Source organism: Rutilus rutilus, assembly GCF_951802725.1.
Source record: "Rutilus rutilus genome assembly, chromosome: 8".
NCBI lineage: Eukaryota > Metazoa > Chordata > Actinopteri > Cypriniformes > Leuciscidae > Rutilus > Rutilus rutilus.
Window position 1 is genome coordinate 38,567,286 of NC_140222.1, and position 20,132 is coordinate 38,587,417.

Genomic DNA, 20,132 nt, shown 5'->3' on the forward strand with positions numbered 1-20,132 from the left:
GAACAATTTTAACAAACATAATTCAAGCAAGCACATTCAAGACTAATATACTAATAATACTACCTCTAAAAATAATAATAAAGTAATAAAAAATAACCAAATGGTTTTATTTCATGTTGGTACATTCTTGGACAACACCACAGTATAGTTGCATGAGTGGCCAAACATAAAAGTCTTCCACAATATCAGCACATAAGCAGCAAGGGCAACATGAATACTTAGTACAAACAGTATAAAACATACATGCTTTTTATTTTTTTTCATATATTTTTTTAAATATATATTGATATCTTTTGCACAATTTTCTCCATAAGTTCTGGGGCAGTTAAAAATTCCAAGACAAATTAAAGCCATATTCTGCCTTGAGTGAGTGAATGTCTGAGAAATTCATGAGATAGTACTTAAGGAAAAAAGAGAGAACTCAATAAAGGCTTTAAAATTATCTGTAAACAGGCCAGTGTGAGAAAACTGTGGTGAGATTTTCATTTACTTCAACATCAAACATATCAAGCATGCATTGACAACTGCTACGTGAACACTTTCTTTAAAAAAAGAATTCTGAAACACCATCGGTCACCAGGGTTTAGTTACTTTAAAACCAATGCAACATCTCTCAAAGTCACTAACAACACAGTCGATGGTCTACGAACCCTTACAAACGTGGTGGGAATGTCGAAAAATGTGAGGCATACGGTCACATTTATCACGTTAAAGGGGGAAATCGAATGGTGTCCCCCAAAATTAAGACCGTAAAACAGAAAATATTCCAGGAATGAGATCTCATAGAGAAGAATATGGCTTTAATACAATGTGCATCCAGAAAGGCAAGGAAAATGAAAGAAAAAAACTGAAACGTAAAAATTCCGACAGCAAAGGAAAACGGAAATGCTGAAAGAACCACACAAATTTGCACGGAAAATCCCAAAAAACTTGCAGTTTGGAAGTACATGTAAAGATGAGGAGGACCTCTCGGCCCAGCATTCCAAAGCCATGTCGATTCATGAGCGCCCTGAATAAAGTCTGTGATGGATTATCAGAAGAAACGCCTTGTCGAAGGTCCATCACGTCAAGTGCAACCTCAATTGTTGACTGACAGGAGGTCAGTCGTGTTGTGCCGCTGTTACACCTCCGTCAGAAGAAAAACAAACAAACAACAAAAATGTATTTCTTCCGGTTGTACAATCCGTTGATTCCTGCTACTGTGTTTTTTTGCAGATGTCAATTTATTTTTGTGATTTTTTTGGGGGGTGGGGGTTGGGGGGGGTTGCCTTTTTATTTTTCTTAAAGGTGTCAAAAATCAACTGAGATCCTCTGTCGTTGGTTAAGCTGAGGGCCCAGTCACTGTCCTGGCCCTCGGACAAAAGAAGGATGGAAAGAGAGGTACACCGAAAGCGTTTTTCCCGCTTTACTTTTGTGTCAAAGAGCCGAGAGAAACCAGGAACTGCCATCGATCACCTTCCTCCTGTGATGGAGGCCCTCAGATCACAAGGTCATTGTAGCTCACGTATTTCTTCTTAGCGGCCGGACCTGAGAGGAGAGAAAGATGAAAGATTGCTTTTCATTTGATATTTCATCCTTTTTTTTTCTCGCTAAAAATGAGAGGAATTCATTGATTCTTGTCAGGAGGCCTGACAGGGACAAATTTTTTGGTATGGAACGAAAAAAGGCTAGAAACTGACTCTTAAAGACAATGCAGTTCCTAGGGTGTTCTGTGTTTGCTTGACAGTTTTGAGTGGGTTCTTGGATGTTCTGGGTGGTTGCTAGGGTTTTCTGGGTAGCTGTTGGGTGTTTTGATAGATTGCTTGTTGGTTGCTAGGGTGCACTGAGTGGTTGCTAGGGGCTTCTGAAAGGTCGCTAGTTGGCTGCTAGGATATTCCGAGTGGGGTGCTTGGGTGTTTGCTAAAGTGCTACTAGGAGGTTGCTACTGTGTTCTGAGTGGTTTTTAGACTGTTCTTGGTAGTGGTGGGGAGTTTAGATAGGTTGCTATGTGGTTGCTACTGTGTTCTGATTGATTGTTAGGGTTTTCTGGGTAGTTGTATGGTGTTTTGAGAAATTGCTATGTGGTTGCTACTGTGTTCTGATTGGTTGTTAGGGTATTCTGGGTAGTGGTGGGGTGTTTTGAGAGGTTGCTAGGTGGTTGCTACTGTGTTCTGATAGATTAATAGCGTGTTCTGTTAGGGTGTTCTAGGTAGTGGTGGGGTGTTTTGGGAGGTTGCAAGGTGGTTGCTACTGTGTTCTGAGTGGTTGTTAAGGTGATTTGTGTAGATGTATGGTGATTTGATAGGTTGCTAGGTGGTTGCTACTGTGTTCTGAATGATTGTTAGGGTGCTCTGGGTAGTGGTGGGGTGTTTCGAGAGGTTTCTAGGTGGTTGCTACTGTGTTCTGATTGATTGTTAGAGTGTTCTGTGTAGTTGTATGGTGTTTTTAGAGGTTGCTATGTGGTTGTTACTGTGTTCTGATTGATTGTTAGGGTTTTCTGGGTAGTTGTATGGTGTTTTGAGAGGTTGCTATGTGGTTGCTACTGTGTTCTGATTGGTTGTTAGGGTATTCTGGGTAGTGGTGGGGTGTTTTGAGAGGTTGCTAGGTGGTTGCTACTGTGTTCTGATATATTAATAGGGTGTTCTGTTAGGGTGTTCTAGGTAGTGGTGGGGTGTTTTGGGAGGTTGCAAGGTGGTTGCTACTGTGTTCTGAATGATTGTTAGAGTGTTCTGTGTAGTTGTATGGTGTTTTTAGAGGTTGCTATGTGGTTGCTACTGTGTTCTGATTGGTTGTTAGGGTGTTCTGGGTAGTGGTGGGGTGTTTTGAGAGGTTTCTAGGTGGTTGCTACTGTGTTCTGATTGGTTGTTAGGGTATTCTAGGTAGTGGTGGGGTGTTTTGGGAGGTTGCTAGGTGGTTGCTACTGTGTTCTGAGTGGTTGTTAAGGTGTTTTGTGTAGTTGTACGGTGATTTGAGAGGTTGCTATGTGGTTGCTACTGTGTTCTGATTGATTGTTAGGGTTTTCTGGGTAGTTGTATGGTGTTTTGAGAGGTTGCTAGGTGGTTGCAACTGTGTTCTGATTGGTTGTTAGGGTGTTCTGGGTAGTGGTGGGGTGTTTTGAGAGGTTGCTATGTGGGTGCTACTGTGTTCTGATTGGTTGTTAGGGTGTTCTGGGTAGTGGTGGGGTGTTTTGATAGGGTTCTAGGTGGTTGCTACTGTGTTCTGATTGGTTGTTATGGTGTTCTGAGAAGTGATGGGGTGTTTAGAGAGGTTGCTATGTGGTTGCTACTGTGTTCTGAGTGGTTGTTAGGGTGTTCTGGGTAGTTGTAGGGTGTTCTGAGAGGTTGCTAGGCAGTTGCGATGGTATTTCTGGGTGGTTGGTTGATAAACTGGTTTGAGAGGTTGCTAGGATATTGAGTAGTTGCTTAGGTTTTCTAGGGTGTGGTTGTTTGGGTGGTTGGTGGTTTTTAGGGCATTCTGAGAGGTTTACTAAGGGTTCTGGGAATCTTCTAGGGTGTTGCTACTTAATACTTTAATAGTTACAGTAAGGGGATCTGATGAATTTCTAACCCACAGTATGAACTAACAAAAATGTAAATAACTGTGTTCATTATATGATGAAAGAGCAACTTAAAATAAAAAAGCAGATGAATATCGCATAAGTCTTATGTAAGAAGCCCTCAAATGTCTTTAGTCATAACAGCGTGACCTTCACAAGCTGCCGCCGTTGTGTTTGCAGAGACTCTGTGTAACGAAATGACTCCAGTCTTAAATTACAGCGCTTATCCCCGGATGCTTGTTGTGCTCTTTTGCATGTAAATGAACTTCTAAATATTTAAAAGTAAAGGTTACCAAGTAGAGAGATCATTGTGGCCTTTAAGTGTCAGTAGCCCCTTTAGTATTCGAGTTAAATGTCACTCTGAGTGCCATCTATTCAGAAATGTGGGCTTGATGAATGTGGATTGAGGAAAGTGCCCTTAATATGCAAAAACATGTATAAATATATTATAATTATACACACAATAGGAGCTCAGATAAGGGTGACCTAATTTGACCTAATTTGTCAAATTTACACACACACACAATACCAAATAAATACACTTATTGTTTGGACTATTGCCTCCTTCACTAGAGAGTGATGGGCAATATAGGGAGATAGAAAGAATATCAGTTGACTGAAGGTGACTGTATTTCCCTGTAAAATAAACTAAAGGTGATGCGAAAGACCTTGTTTGCACCACCAGCTGTGATGCCTCCAGACTACATCTCCCCTGACCGACTGCAGTGCACACTTATAGCACGGCACACCGAAAACATCTTAATAGCTCTTGTCTCACATCTGCAGTCTTCCTCATGGGATGGGAAGAGTGTTGGAAACATGTGTCTGACAACAGAACGTCAGATATGGATGGAAACCAGGGCATGACGAATGGGGATGGTTTTTGGATTTCTCTTCTCATTTGCATAGCACTTGTTTATTATTATTTGTACTGAGCATGCCCACACTGGAGTGCATAATATAATGCAACAATTTGTGAGGAATCTTATCAACAATATAACAAAATTACGTAACAATGTTTTTTTTTGCCACGTAATGTGACAATTGCATAAAAATATGTTTTACAAATGATAATGCGGCTGTTACTTAAGTGTGTAAATTAAATCATATGAAAATTGTTCCAAATCATTTTACAAATGACAGCATTACAATTAAGGGGCTGTTTACAGGACACCGTTTTCAACTAAAAGCGTAAAACTTTGTATGTGGTCTTTTGAACCACATTTTATGTGGTTTAACTTATTTTTGGCCGTTCGTTTACTCGACAACGGCGTTTTGGGTGCCTGACAACGGTCTCCGTGTAAACAACAAAAACACAAATCTTGGAAGACTATGACGTCATGCACATGCGTATTACGTGTTCAGTCTATAGTGTTTCATCGCCATCTACTGGCCTGACAGCAGAATACAGCGTTTTTAGTCATTTTCGTGGATCCGTTTGAATAGGGATCGTTTTGACAATGGTGTCGTCTGTAGGCGGAAAACTCAGAGAATCGTTGTCATGTAAACGTACCCTAAGTCACATAATGCAAATATTCCGTATAAATGGTAGTACGAACAATAGCGTTATAATTATGTTGCATAATGCGACAACTGAGCAACAGTGATTTTATGAATGATAGCGCAACAATTAGGTTGCATAATGTAATAATCATGTAAGAATGGTTTTAAACAATTCACATAATGCAGATATTACGCACAAATGTTTATACAAACGATAGCGTTGTAATTACGTTGCATAATGCAACATCTGGATAACAGTGACTTTACAAATGTTAATCTGACAAGTACATTGCATAATGTAAGAATTATGTAAGAATGATTTTAAACACGATAACTTCACATAATGCTGAAAATACGCACAAATTGTTGTATGAACGATAGTGTTACAATTACGTTGCATAATGCGACAATTGCGTAACAGTTACTTTACAAATGATAGCACAACAATTACGTCGCATAATGTAATAGTTGTGTAAGAATGGTTTTAAACACGATAACTTCACATAATGCTGAAAATACGCACAAATTGTTGTATGAACGATAGTGTTACAATTACGTTGCATAATGCGACAACTGTGTAACAGTGACTTTACAAATGATTGCATAACAATTACATTGTATAATGCAATAATTGTGCAAGAATGGCTTTAAACACAATTCAAGCACTGCAGAAATTACGTACAATGGTTGTACTAACAATAGTGTTACAAATTCGTCACTTAATTCGCCAATTTGGTAACAGTGGTTTCACAAATTATAGCATGACAATTATATTGTATAATGCAAGAATTATGCAGAATAAAACAAAAGAAATGCGAACAAATAGTTTTACGAACAATAGTGTTACAATTACGTCCCATAATGCAACAACTGCGTGAGAGCAGCTCTACAAATGAGTGTTACAATTCCGTTACATAATGCAATATTTACGTAAGAATGGTTTAAAATGTGAAAATGATGTACAATTGATTTTACGAACAATTACAATTACGTCCCATAATGTGACAACTGCGTCAGAGTGGCTTTACAAACTGTAGCATGACAATTACAGTGCAGAATGCAATAATTATGTAGGAATTAATCACATAATGCAACAATTCGGTAAAAACTATGTTTAAATGCTAACAAGACAGTTAAGTTGAATAATGCAACAACTACCGTACATGTATGAAAGATACCGCGAAAAGTCTGTTGCATGATGCAATAACTGTGAAAGAGTGTTTTTACAAACATAATGAACAATTTTCAAAGAAATTCTTTCTACCAATGAGGCTTACTGAAATTAACAAATTCTGGCCACTTTATCGCTACAAATTACTGTGAACATCACTGAAAAATCTATATTAACAGAATGTAGGTGTCTGAGCTCTTTGCACAGGGTTATCTTTACAATGGAAGAAAAATTTGATAGTGTTCATTTATATTATTTTATTAGGATGAGATTATAACACGGGCCATTAAAATCGGTAATACTGCACACTCTCTCTCTTTATGCAAGGGTATGGATCATTAAGATATTGAATGTTCTGTTGAAAGCTCACAAACGGTTGTGTTTTGCGTCAATGTGAAAATGAATAAATAAAATATGACTCATCACTGTTGTCAGAGCAAATCTATCCATCACTTTTGATGCAAACTGTTGCATAAAATCCCGCCGTTTTATTTGCCGTCAAAACTTGTCCTGCGTTCTTGCAGTGAAGTCCAGCGCCAGTGATGAAACTCGCATATCAACTAGACTCGAATTTGCATGTGCCACCAAAATCGTTGGGAACGAGGGCGATGATTACGGCATTCCGCTCTTGGCATTGCCATCTCGGCTCAATAGTTTTAGGGTCTATTCCCCTGGGTGTCAGATATCTCAGGGTTCAGAACATTCATATACATACATATCCATAAAAATAATTTAGAGAGTCAGAGTGTGCTATATAGCAGAAGAGGGAGAGAGAACAGTGAGTGCACAGGGAAGGCCGACACAGATGGTTCACGGCTCTTTTGGGACCTGCGATAGAGTCTGCCATGCCATCACGGTGGCGTCAGGGGAATTGAGCTGTGGGACTTGCGTTTGAAGCTCGGGATCTTCCACGTGTCATCTGATTACCGCTGACAGTTGAGTTCACTGTTTCATAACCATGTTCAGCTTTTGCTTAGACACTCTTCTTGGAAACATTAAATATGTAAAATGCTTGCTGCATGTAGATGAGAAAAACTCATCTGGTTTTGCAAATAATGTCTCCATTCAAAATCTGTTTTTCCTCGATGGCAAAGCTAAGGTTGAATGTCTATGAGAACATCTGATAAATGTTTTTTTCCCTATTGTGACATAAATCTGACTGCAAGGGATTATGAAAAAAAAAAGAAAAAAAAGTAAGGCGGGGACTTGATTTTATGCATCGGTTGAGGATTATTAAGATGTAGGTGTGGCACTCAAAAGTGGAGGCAGATTAATGTGAGCTTGCAGGGGCAAAGTTTAACAAGTAGGGGTCCTACTTTTTTTTCTTGTTCGAGAAGCCGTTTCACTTAGATATACGTCACAATAGGGAAGAAAAGAATATCGCAACTTTCGTTTCATGCTGAGTTTAAGGTCTTTGCACCCTTTAGTTTTGTTGTAGTCCTCGAGACCAGTAACTTGGTCTTGGTCTTGTCTTGGTCTCAACACACACTGGACTTGGACTTGGTCTCAACACACACAGGTCTTGGTCTCGTCTTGGTCTTAACACACATTGGTCTTGGTCTCGTCTTGGTCTTAACACACATTGGTCTTGGTCTCAACACACACAGTCTTGGTCTCATCTTGGTCTCAACACACATTGGTCTTGGTCACAACACACACAGGTCTTGGTCTCGTCTTGGTCTTAACACACATTGGTCTTGGTCTCAACACACACAGTCTTGGTCTCGTCTTGGTCTCAACACACATTGGTCTTGGTCACAACACACACTGGTCTTGGTCTCGTCTTGGTCTTAACACACACTGGTCTTGGTCTCAACACACACAGTCTTGGTCTCGTCTTGGTCTCAACACACATTGGTCTTGGTCACAACACACACAGGTCTTGGTCTCGTCTTGGTCTTAACACACACTGGTCTTGGTCTCAACACACACAGGTCTTGGTCTCAACCCCTCAAAGTCTTGGTCTTGATCTCAACACATACGATCTTCGTCTTGTCTTTGTCTCAACCCCTCAAAGTCTTGGTCTTGTTTTGGTCTCAACACATACTGGTCTTGGTCTCAACCCCTCAACGTCTTGGTCTTGTCTTGGTCTAAACACACACTGGTCTTGGTCTCAACCCCTCAACGTCTTGGTCTTGTCTTGGTCTCAACACATACTGGTCTTGGTCTCAACCCCTCAACGTCTTGGTCTTGTCTTGGTCTAAACACACACTGGTCTTGGTCTCATCCCCTCAACGTCTTGGTCTTGTCTTGGTCTCATCCCCTCAACATCTTGGTCTTGTCTTGGTCTCAACACATACTGGTCTTGGTCTCAACCCCTCAACGTCTTGGTCTTGTCTTGGTCTAAACACACACAGTCTTGGTCTCGTCTTGGTCTCAACACACATTGGTCTTGGTCACAACACACACTGGTCTTGGTCTCGTCTTGGTCTTAACACACACTGGTCTTGGTCTCAACACACACAGTCTTGGTCTCGTCTTGGTCTCAACACACATTGGTCTTGGTCACAACACACACAGGTCTTGGTCTCAACCCCTCAAAGTCTTGGTCTTGATCTCAACACATACGATCTTCGTCTTGTCTTTGTCTCAACCCCTCAAAGTCTTGGTCTTGTTTTGGTCTCAACACATACTGGTCTTGGTCTCAACCCCTCAACGTCTTGGTCTTGTCTTGGTCTAAACACACACTGGTCTTGGTCTCAACCCCTCAACGTCTTGGTCTTGTCTTGGTCTCAACACATACTGGTCTTGGTCTCAACCCCTCAACGTCTTGGTCTTGTCTTGGTCTAAACACACACTGGTCTTGGTCTCATCCCCTCAACGTCTTGGTCTTGTCTTGGTCTCATCCCCTCAACGTCTTGGTCTTGTCTTGGTCTCAACACATACTGGTCTTGGTCTCAACCCCTCAACGTCTTGGTCTTGTCTTGGTCTAAACACACACTGGTCTTGGTCTTGTCTTGGCCTCAACACACACTGGTATTGGTCTTGTCTTGGTCTCAACCCCCCAATGTCTTGTCCTTGTCTTGGTCTCAACACACACTGGTCTTGGTCTTGTCTTGGTCTCAAACCCCTCAAAGTCTTGGTCTTGTCTTGGTCTTAACACACTGGTCTTGACTTGGTCACGGCTTAGGTGGTCTTCACTACCCTTCAAATTGTGAAGGGCATATTGACACTGAATTTTGAATTAAATTAAATGTTGATGTCTAATGGTACATGATACAATAAAGATGATTTTCATTCTCTAGTTCTACTGAAAGACACCACGGGATTGTCATCACAAGTTGTGAAACTTGTGATTAATGACCACAAAAGACAGATTATTATTTCCATCTCGTCCTTTCGCCCAGCGTTCAAAAAGCGAGCAAGGTCATAACCAAAGGTAGAAGATTAATTTGGTCTTACCTGATAAATTATGAGAATTAGCCTGTTGGGAAAAAAACAGTACTTGGTGAGCTGTTTCTGATTGGTCCAATAGAAACAAAGCAGAGGTTCTGATTGGTCCAAACAGTCATGAAATTTAAAATGGCAGTTTAATTTCAAGCTAGGTTAGAAGGTGGGTGTGCTTTAGCATATATATAAGTGCTAAGGTGATGGGGAGATTTCTGACTTTGGATATGCCATTTCTCACAACTAAGAATGGCATATCTAATGATGCAAGGAAAGCATTGCCACTGTCAGAAAAAAAACCTTGACGGTGTAATTTTTGAAATTGCCATAATAATTTTTGTCTCTTTATGTGCGACAGCTATTTGAGAATCCCAAAAGCAGCTGAAAGATTGCAAAGACCTGCAATTCCAGTCAAAGCCGAATAAACAACACAAAAAGTACTTTTCATCTTTTGGAATTTCATTTCTTTTTCAAAGACCCATGGCTTTCCTTTGACAGTGATGACATGCTAATCCTCTGGGCTAAAACAAGTCCTGCGCTATTACTCTCTCTCTGCAGTGTACGGACCACCATCTTGTGTTCATTAGAGGAAATGTGGTCATTCTCAGCAGACGACTTCATTCCATTATATCTGACATGAGCTCATGCTGCAACATCAACAGGCCAAAGCAACATCATTTCAGCTCATGGTGACATTCTACAATGAATCTTGCAAGCACTGCACCCTGGGACATGAGCTCGCCATTACACCTCGTGGCTAAAGGGAAAGCAACTTTAAGGGTCAAGCTTGGGGATAATGGTTACACATTTATAAGTGGTTTTAATAAAAGATGACCACTAATTTGTTAGATCTTTACATAAGGACCAGACCTGCACAGCAAATCTACAAATGATAGGAATAAATTAACTCATGTAAAATAACATGATACATTCATTAAAGGGTTAGTTCACTCAAAAATAAAAAAAATAAAATCATCAACTACTCACCCTCATGCCATTCTGTTGAGCTTCTGTGTACTGTATGTTCGCTGATCAATGTTTATATGTGAATAAAAGTTAAATCTGTCCATCATACAAAACGATCAAGTCTCATAAATGTCAATTCACGCTCAATTCATATAGATTAGTTTTACAATCTCTTTATGCACTTTTTGAAGCGTCTAAGTGGTAGTTGCATAGCTGTAAATGGAGGGACATAAATCTCTCAGATTTAATTTAAAACATCTTAATATGTGTTTCAAAGATGAATGAAAGGCTCACGGCTCACAGGGAACGACATGAGAGTGATAGATTAATTAATTTAAATTTTTAGGTGAACTTACCTTTTAATAACTAACTATTATTTATAACATTTACAAACATTATTACATTATGACGCTTATCAGATCATTTGTTAATATGCGTTAGTCTTATATATTTGCTTTTTTAATTATCCTCCGAATCTGTAAACGATTAGTTCACATTTTTTGAGTAAACTAACTATATATATATATATATATATATATATACATATATAAACTGTCAATTTAACATCAAATTAAATTGGTCATCACTTCAGCCAATTTTAACAGTGCCATGATAAGTGCAAAAAGCCAGAAAACATGCATAATAATGTGAAAAATCACATTATTTCGTTTTGATAACTTACATCTGCTCATGCAATCCAACTAAAACTAAATTATTTGTATGATTTGAATCAGTCTTTCAGAGTTCATCAGATTTAGTATAAAGACATTAGAATTCACCATGAGCAAATGTACATTATCAACTTCCCCAATGTCCGGCGAATAAAAAGTTTTGTTACTTACTGTTGGGATCCACATTTTCACACAGTTCGGTTTTGGCCTCGCCGTTTGGTCGGTCGCTGGGTTTGTGCGATAGACGCGAGGACATGGTGGCCGCCGTCACCACGGCCTTGAAGCTCCGCTTCCGCTTCTGCACGTTGAGCTCCGGGTGGAAGATGATGACGTAGACCTTGGGCATGTAGAGCATTCCCAGAGCAACGGACGCGCTCAGGTTCATGGAGATGGTCAGCGTGGTGGTCTGGATGTAGAGCTTTGGAAAGAAAAACAACATGGAAGAATTTAGTTTTATATTGGCATATAACAGCAAGGGAATTCTCCAAAGAGGCATAACAAATGAAAAACAGCTTCATAAAGATCTTCAAAAAGAGCTATAAAAGTATAAGGTTGGTAGTTCATGAATTATGTAGTCCATTAGGTATTTCTGCAAACTTCGGTCTGGGATTCAAAATGAAAATAAAATCTGAGGTCAGTACGAAAGACACTCAATGTTGATGTCCTGCTGGGAGAATTCAAAGCGAAATGGATGATAATAGTCCTTATAAACTCGAGTAGCTGTCATTGCCTGAGAGCACAGGCTCTTGCACGGATATACTTTTCTTGAATGAAAAAAAGGAGCTTGTCAAAGTATTATAATGAAGGCTTTCATGCCGCGACCATATCACATTAGTACTACGGCAAAGATTCATTTCATGTGGCAGTTAACGGCACTCTGGCAAGTATGTAATTACCGATATCCTCAGTGTGTTTAATCTTTAATGTTGTGCGAGTTCAAAGCCTGTTAGGAAGGTCACGGGTGTGTTTCAATTAAGGCAACAGGACCCAGTCATTGAATGAATTGTGAAAATCATTCAAAAAATAATAATTTTTTCCGCAAATTGTCACTGAAATTTGTTCTGCTCGTCTTTCGTGAATGAGGCCCAGCATTTCGACTGCATTTCTACCACAAACATATCGATCGGCCAATAAAGCAACTCAAGTTGTGAAACCTAATTGGCAGAAGGACAGATCCATTTTATAGCTTATTCAGATCAAAAACCATCTCCTTAGACATGAGGAAGTGCCCTTCTGAGGTACTTTTGGTCTGTGGACGCCATAGATCTAAATATGTATTTAGGGGAATTCTGTGATGGAAGTGATAATGGAAGAATGACATTTAATGGTAATGGCAATTTTAACATATATATTTAAAATAAATGACTTTGTTTTCTTGCTTATTTGTAGCATTTTTGTAATCTAACTACTAATTTGACAAAATTACAGCTAGACTGGAAATTACATACATTAACTTTCAAAAAAACTTTATGCAAAACTGTTCAATAAATGATTGGATAAAAACAAAAACAAAAACAAACCAACTATACATTTAAAAAATGAGTGAGTGAGTGAGTGAGTGAGTGAGTGAGTGAGTAAGTAAATGAGTGAGTGAGTGAGTGAGTGAGTGAGTGAGTGAGTGTGAATCTGTGAATCAGTGAGTGAGTGAGTGAGTGAGTGAGTGAGTAAGTAAATGAGTGAGTGAGTGAGTGTGAATCTGTGAATCAGTGAGTGAGTGAGTGAGTGAGTGAGTGAGTGAATCAGTGAGTGAGTGAGTGAGTGTGTGAGTGAGTGAGTGAGTGAGTGAGTGAGTGAGTGAGTGAGTGAGTGAGTGAGTGAATCAGTGAGTGAGTGAGTGAGTGTGTGAGTGAGTGAGTGAGTGAGTGAGTGTGAATCTGTGAATCAGTGAGTGAGTGAGTGAGTGAGTGAGTGAGTGAGTGAGTGAGTGAGTGAGTGAGTCAGTGAGTGAGTGAGTGAGTGAGTTAGTGAGTGAGTGAGTGAATCAGTGAGTGAGTGAGAGTGTGTGTGTGTGTGAGTGAGTGAGTGAGTGAGTGAGTGTGAGTGAGTGTGAATCTGTGAATGAGTGAGTGAGTGAATCAGTGAGTGAGTGAGTGAGTAAGTGAGTGAGTGAGTGAGTGAGTGAGTGAGTGAGTGAGTGAGTGAGAATCTGAATCAGTGAGTGAGTGAGTGAGTGAGTGAGTGTGTGAGTGAATGAGTGGAATGTGTGAGTGAGTATGAGTGAGTGAGTGAGTGAGTGAGTGAGTGAGTGAGTGAGTGAGTGAGTGAGTGAGAATCAGTGAGTGAGTGAGAATCAGTGAGTGAGTGAGAATCACTGAGTGAGTGAGTGAGTGAGTGAGTGAGTGGAATGAATGAGAGAGTAAGTTAGTGAGTGAGTGAGTGAGTAGAATGAGTGAGTGAGTGAGTATCAGTGAATAAATACATTTTACACCTTTTGCATAATTTGACAAAATTACAGCTAAACTGAATATGACATTAACTTTCAACACATAATTCATATTTTTATCATTAATTTTCATATTTGAAGATTGAAAGTAGTAAAAAGACAAGAAGTAAAATAAGCATATGCAAGTGGCAAAAAAATAAAGCCAGTGTAAAAAAACAAGCATCAAAAGATTGTTAAAATTACTTCATATAAAAATAAAAAATGCTAAATAAAAATCCACCCTTGGGTCATAAAAGTGCTAAAATCTGGAAAAAAAAACACCCTCTAATCAAAATCAAGCACAGTTCGTTTTGTTTACACTGCATTTAAGAGTTGGCTTATCTGAAATCAATCATACCACAACAATATATCACTGGAAAAATGTGTGTAGACTCTCATCAGAATTTCATGGCCCATATTTGACTTGTACCTTTTCCATTTTTAGCACGTTATGAGAGCAACGATCACAAACCCGAACAGCCGGGATAACTGAATTCCCGTGGGCTCTCAAATCACACAACCTTAAAACTTTCCGAAAGAAAAAGTGTGAAAACCTCTAGGGGTGTCACATTAATTTGCCAAATCCAAAGTGCAAATGCAGTGAACTGACACATGATTCTTTCTGTGCCGGAGATCGACACCTAATTCTACAGCTTTTCATTGGCCGCTGAGATGTGTGATGCTGACCCTGGGATAGATGAGAGAACCCAGCATGCTTGACATAACAAAAACCATATTCACTTCCTACACCGTGTCCAAACGAGGTGTGACGTGTCAAAGCAACGAGCGATAAAAGCTAGGCTACTTCTGTTGCATTAATTCAAGCTTCTTTCACTTTTAAAACAACCCAACTGGAATCCAAAATTGCTTTCTTCAAGGCCCAGATGCACATTTAATGTAATTCACTGCCAAAGTTGCTAATGCTAATTTTTAAAATACATTTATATAAATATAATTACATATATTTTTTAAATAATATCCTTTTTTTTTTTAAAGTGGCACTTTACTATAAGTCGCACCAGGTCAAAATTGCATTGTTGAGAGAATAAAAACAGATAAGATGCATTATGTATGTCACATGTATGTTATTAACATGTTATTACATGTTATACAAATATAAACGTATTTTAGTTCCCCTCGCTCCACAACAAATGCTTTACATTTAACAGTATTCAGAACAGAACAGGAATGAAAAATATAAGTATAAAACAAACAAATTATAGTGACATTCATTAAAAAAATGTATACATTATATATCAATATCAAGTCTATACACTTTTTTTTTTTTCGTTTTCAAAAGTTTGCATTTTCAGGCCCCCCAAAACAACGTTGTCATGTGAATGAATGGCCAAGACGCATAAAAAGCTTCCTGTTTTTAAGATGAAAATGGCGACGAGTAAAAATAAATAAATGTTTCTTGAAATAAATGCTAACTGAAATAAAATATACGAAAACTTAAACTTATTTTATTTCAGGTAGTTGAAAAGGCAACTTTTCACATTTTCATTTAGTTTACTTATATTACTTATAATAATAACCGAAATTAAAATAATAAAAAAATCGATATAGACATATTAAAAAAAAAAAGATATAAAAATGACAAGAACACAAAATTAAAAATAAATAAATAACTGAAATTAAAATGGAAACAGAAAATACAAAATGAAATCAAATTCAATAATAAAAAAAACTTTAATAGTGTCTTAATTATATATATAAAACAAATTAATGAATTAATAAAAAAAAAAAAAAAAAAAAAAAAATACAAATTACAAAGAAAATGATCTTGTTTTTCAGCTACCTCAAAGTCCTGTGAGAAATCTAATCCCATCTTGCGGTTTATTACTTTTTCAAATACGCTTCTCATTTATTTTGACCTTCACTGAATACCGTAACTAAAGCTAAATGTCTCGTTTCACTGTCTGGTGCACTTCATTATGCAGTTTGACCTCTTTTGGCGATTTTCTGTGTAAAATGGAACCAAATGACGTATACATTAAATATCAATGAGGACGGTATGAACTTAAGCATCAGGTTTCTTAATTATATAAATAACATTATAAGTATATATCACATACTGAATGGGTTTCGTGATGCGCACAGCAAATAACCTTGTGTAACGTGCACACACACACACACACACACACACACCCCTCTGGCTGCTGCTTAGCAGTGATCAGCGTTAATTACTGAGCAATAAGTCTGAACACTTGCTCTCATCTGAAACGTTTGGATGTGAGGAATGATATGGTGAAGAGGGAGAGTTTTATGGATGTGATTTGGGCTAATAATGGATCAGTCAGAACCGGAGCAGCCTGGAAATAAACAGCTCGATATATGAGGAACACCGATTCTACAGAGAAGAGTTTATAAAACATTGCAGAGAGATTGAAAATCGAACGAACAAGAAGTGGTCTAAAACATCCATACTATAGATTCAAGAACTGGGCTGGGCTGTATGACAATATATATATATATATATATATCGTATATACGATGAGGCCATAGAAATATGTCCACCGGTACTGATTTATATGTCAATATGTGGAAGAACTTGCCACGAAGGGATGTTGTCACGTACCTAGAGGTTTATGGTTGTCGCAACTTGCTGCATTTAAACATGGCTTATTCAATTAAAACTTAGAGTCAGAATCAATTTTAGAATATTAAACCAGAAAATAAGATTATTCATTACAAATTAATAAGTGTGACATCAATACAAAAACATGATGTTTCCCATTATGTAACACTTGAGGAAAAAAAGCAGTAAACATAATATTTTAAAATAGATTCTGACTGTAAATGTTAATTTTGTAAATGTGATGTGTGGGTATATGTGTGTGTGTGTGTATATATACATACATATATATATATATATATATATATATAGGCACCCCTGGTATATACAGTGCATCCAAACAAGTAATCACAGCACTTTTTTGTTACAGCCTTATTCCAAAAATGGATTAAATTCATTATATTCCTCAAAATTCTACCAACAATACCCCATAATGACAACGTGAAAAAAGTTATCACGTTTTTCGATGCAATCCTGTCTCGGAGGTCTACAGACAATTCCTTGTGCTCTGACATGCACTGTTAACAGTTACCCCTTTTCCACCAAAAAAGAACTAGTTCAGAACTGGTGCTGGTTCAAAGTTGGTTCAACTTGCGAACCTTCTCAGAACCTGTTTGTTTTTCCACTGACTAGAGAGCCCAGCGAACGACGTCGTTACGTCACTGTGTACGTTGCCATACGTCTTAGCTTTCTCAGAAACGCTTGCGCCAACTTCAAGCATAACAATTACAATGTTGGACTACATCGTCTTTCTGCAAATGTTTTTCCTGGCTTTGTGATCCTATATTGGGGTCAAAAGAAGAAGTTTAGAACACATTTGTGCTGCTCGTCTGGATTACTATAGACGGAGGTTACATTCGAGAAGAAGGTCGACAATAACCCCGCCCCCAGCCCCCAGCCCCCAGCCCCCGACGTAAGCATGACGTGGTGAAAGAACGGTTCTAGTCCAGCAAAGAGTTGGTGCCGCTTTGGAACCAATTTTCCTGGCCGAGAACCGGTTCTTTGGCTGTCGAAACACAAAGAACTGGTTCGCAAGTAGGCACCGGCTCCGAACCGGCACCAGCACTGCCTTGGTGGAAAAGGGGTATGTGGGACCTTACATAGACATCAAATTCAAGTTTAAAATTCATCAGCAAGATGGCGCCAGGTTGTGTGTTGGCTTGCCGTCGCTCCACATTTAGGATGTCTGTTTTTTGTTTATTTGTTTTTCTTTTATGTTTTATCAATCATTTGGATTGCTCACAGTTGATCTACGATCGCCTTTCGTTGCTAAGTCTTCGATCTACGGCCTTGGATATGTGCAGCCGTGATTTGAACTTGAAATTGTTCGCTAAACAGCCATGCATGTTCCAGCCGCCAATGAAAGTCTGTCAGGTAACTGGATGCGCGTGCTGGAAGAGGAGACGTCGCAGGAGACGAGGCATACGGGCTGGAGTCTTGGTGAAACTTAAGAAATTGAGGATCCTAAATAGTGGAGTTAGACCAACAGCGCAGTCGCGGCCTTCCTATTTGATACATGTTCTGCCTGCCACATCAGCATCATTGATTTAAGTGCAGACTTTGATACTTTAGATCACGCAATTTTAATAGACCGCCTTAGAGATTATGTAGGGATCAATGGTGTAGCCCTTAAGTGGCTTTCCTCTTATTTGCATGACAGGACATGCTCTGTTAAAATTGGAAATTATGTCTCTGCATCCGCTGCTATTTCTTGGGGGGGTTCCTCAGGGATCAATCCTTGGTCCGACTCTGTTCTCATTATATATGTTACCCCTGGGGTCTATTTTTAAGCAGCATAATATTAACTATCACTTGTATGCTGATGATCTACAATTGTACCTTCCTTTGGAGTGTGATGGCTGTGCATCTTTTACTAATTTTTATAAGTGCTTGACTGAGGTAAAGGGATGGCTAGCAAATAACTTTTTACAATTAAATGAGGATAAGACTGAGTTTATTATGTTTGGGAACAAGGAGCTTGGGAATGCTCTGGCTGAAAATAATAGACTACTGTCCGAGAATATGCAAAGTTATGTGAAGAACCTTGGAGTATTTTTCGATTCTGAATTACGCTTTGATCGTCAAGTTAACAGCGTTGTGAAATCATCTTTTTTCCAGCTAAGAAAACTGTCTAAACTGAAACCAATCCTTTCGTACAAGGACTTAGATATTGTTGTGCATGCCTTTGTTTCAACCCGGCTGGACTATTGTAATGCTCTTTATCTGGGCATAAGTGAATCACTGGTTACTCGTCTTCAGCGTGTCCAGAATGCTGCAGCGAGATTTTTAACAAATACCAGAAAACGGGATCACATAACACCTTTATTGATATCCCTTCACTGGTTACCAGTTAGATACAGAATACAATACAAGGTGTTGATGTTTGTTTTTAAAGCACTACATGGTCAAGCTCCTGAGTACATAAAAGACATGTTAATTCCCTATCAGTCTCAACGTCATCTTCGCTCCTCTCAGAACATGCTCCTAACCGTCCCACGGTCTCGTTTGAGGCGTAGTGGAGATCGCGCTTTTTCTGTTGCGGCTCCTGCACTCTGGAATGTGTTGCCACTATCCTTAAAAACCTCATCAGGCATGGATATTTTTAAAAAGGAATTGAAGACTTATTTATTTAATCAAGCCTTTGGTGTTTGATTAGGTCTGAGAACTGTGAGTGATTTGTTGTTTGATTCCTTTGTGTCTTGTTTTAATGTAACAATGTCTGTATGTATTTTAGAGTTATTGATTAGCCTACTTATGGACAGCACTTTGGTCCATTCTAATGGTTTTGAAAGTGCTTTATAAATAAAAGTTGAGTTGAGTTGAGTTGAGTTGAGTAGACAGGTGTGTGCTTTTCCAAATCATGTCCAATCAACTGAATTTACCATAGGTGGACTCAAATCAAGTTGTAGAAACATCTCAAGGATGATCAGTGGAAACAGGAGGCACCTGAGCTCAATTCTGGGAGTCATGGCAAAGGCTGTGAATGCTTGCGTGCGTGTACATTTTTTATTTTTTTTTATTTTTTTACAAAAATGCAACGATTTCAAACAAACTTCTTTCACATTGTCATTACTGGGTATTGTTTGTAGCCTGGCAAGCCTCACCATTGCCAACTCACCATAGACACGGCTCAATCCGAGGGGCGGGATAAACGGCTGTCTTTCAAATTCCCTCGGCACGCAATAGGACAGCGCTTCAACCAACCAGAGCGTTTTCCCAACAGCGGAGCTAATGTTAGTTGATAGATTCAACTTTTGAATCTGGCCGGCAAAACTACGAACACATCTTCCTTTTTTAAGAATGACTTAAGTGCCGTTCTTTGCTCTTTTCTCAAAGAAAAACTTAACTCCAAGTACTCCAGAGTCGCGGCCAAAGCCGATTCGAAAGACTGTTCGCCAGCAGCAGCGGCCATTCTTTGTTTTTAAGTAGCGGGGAACCGTCGCAACTCCGTCGTCATTATGTTAAGCCCGCCCCGCCTACTCTATACACGACGTGATTGGCCTGACCCAATTTAGGTTTTTACAGCTCCGAAAGTCAACGGAGAGTTGCTAGACTACACTGGCTGCAAAATAAATTTTGCTGCCGCTAGGGTGCGTCTAGATTTCTAGGCTATATTGTTTGTAGAATTTTGAGGAAAATTATGAATTTAATCCATTTTGGAATAAGGCTGCAATATAAAATGTGGAAAAAGTAAAGCACTGTGAATACTTTTCCGGATGCACTGTAAATATACAATCAATCAATCAATTCAAAAGGTCAACACTGGTCCTTTACTGGTATAGAAATAGTGTGTTTAAGCATTTTAACATAAAGTGTCACACAATGTCCCAGAGTCCCAATGCCCGAATTCATCATATGTCACAGGATTTTTGTGCCATTGCAAAGCTTAAACAAACATT

The 20,132-nt window shown here is 38.9% G+C and overlaps 1 protein-coding gene across 2 annotated transcripts in view; it reads right to left on the bottom strand.

The window, feature by feature from the left end:
- Positions 1-1,242: 1,242 nt before the first annotated feature.
- Positions 1,243-20,132, bottom strand: part of grm7 (glutamate metabotropic receptor 7) — a 219,351-nt gene continuing 200,461 nt past the window's right edge. Inside the window, exons 9-11 of one of the 2 annotated variants that reach the window (XM_084415672.1) lie at positions 11,405-11,651; positions 9,612-9,633; positions 1,243-1,527 (exon numbers count right to left, since the gene is read on the bottom strand). In XM_084415672.1, the coding sequence (XP_084271798.1) occupies positions 9,629-9,633; positions 11,405-11,651 (252 nt within the window). In that variant the 3' untranslated portion in view covers positions 1,243-1,527; positions 9,612-9,628. The remainder of the gene's footprint in view (positions 1,528-9,611; positions 9,634-11,404; positions 11,652-20,132) is intronic. The other variant, XM_084415671.1, reaches the window with a different exon arrangement.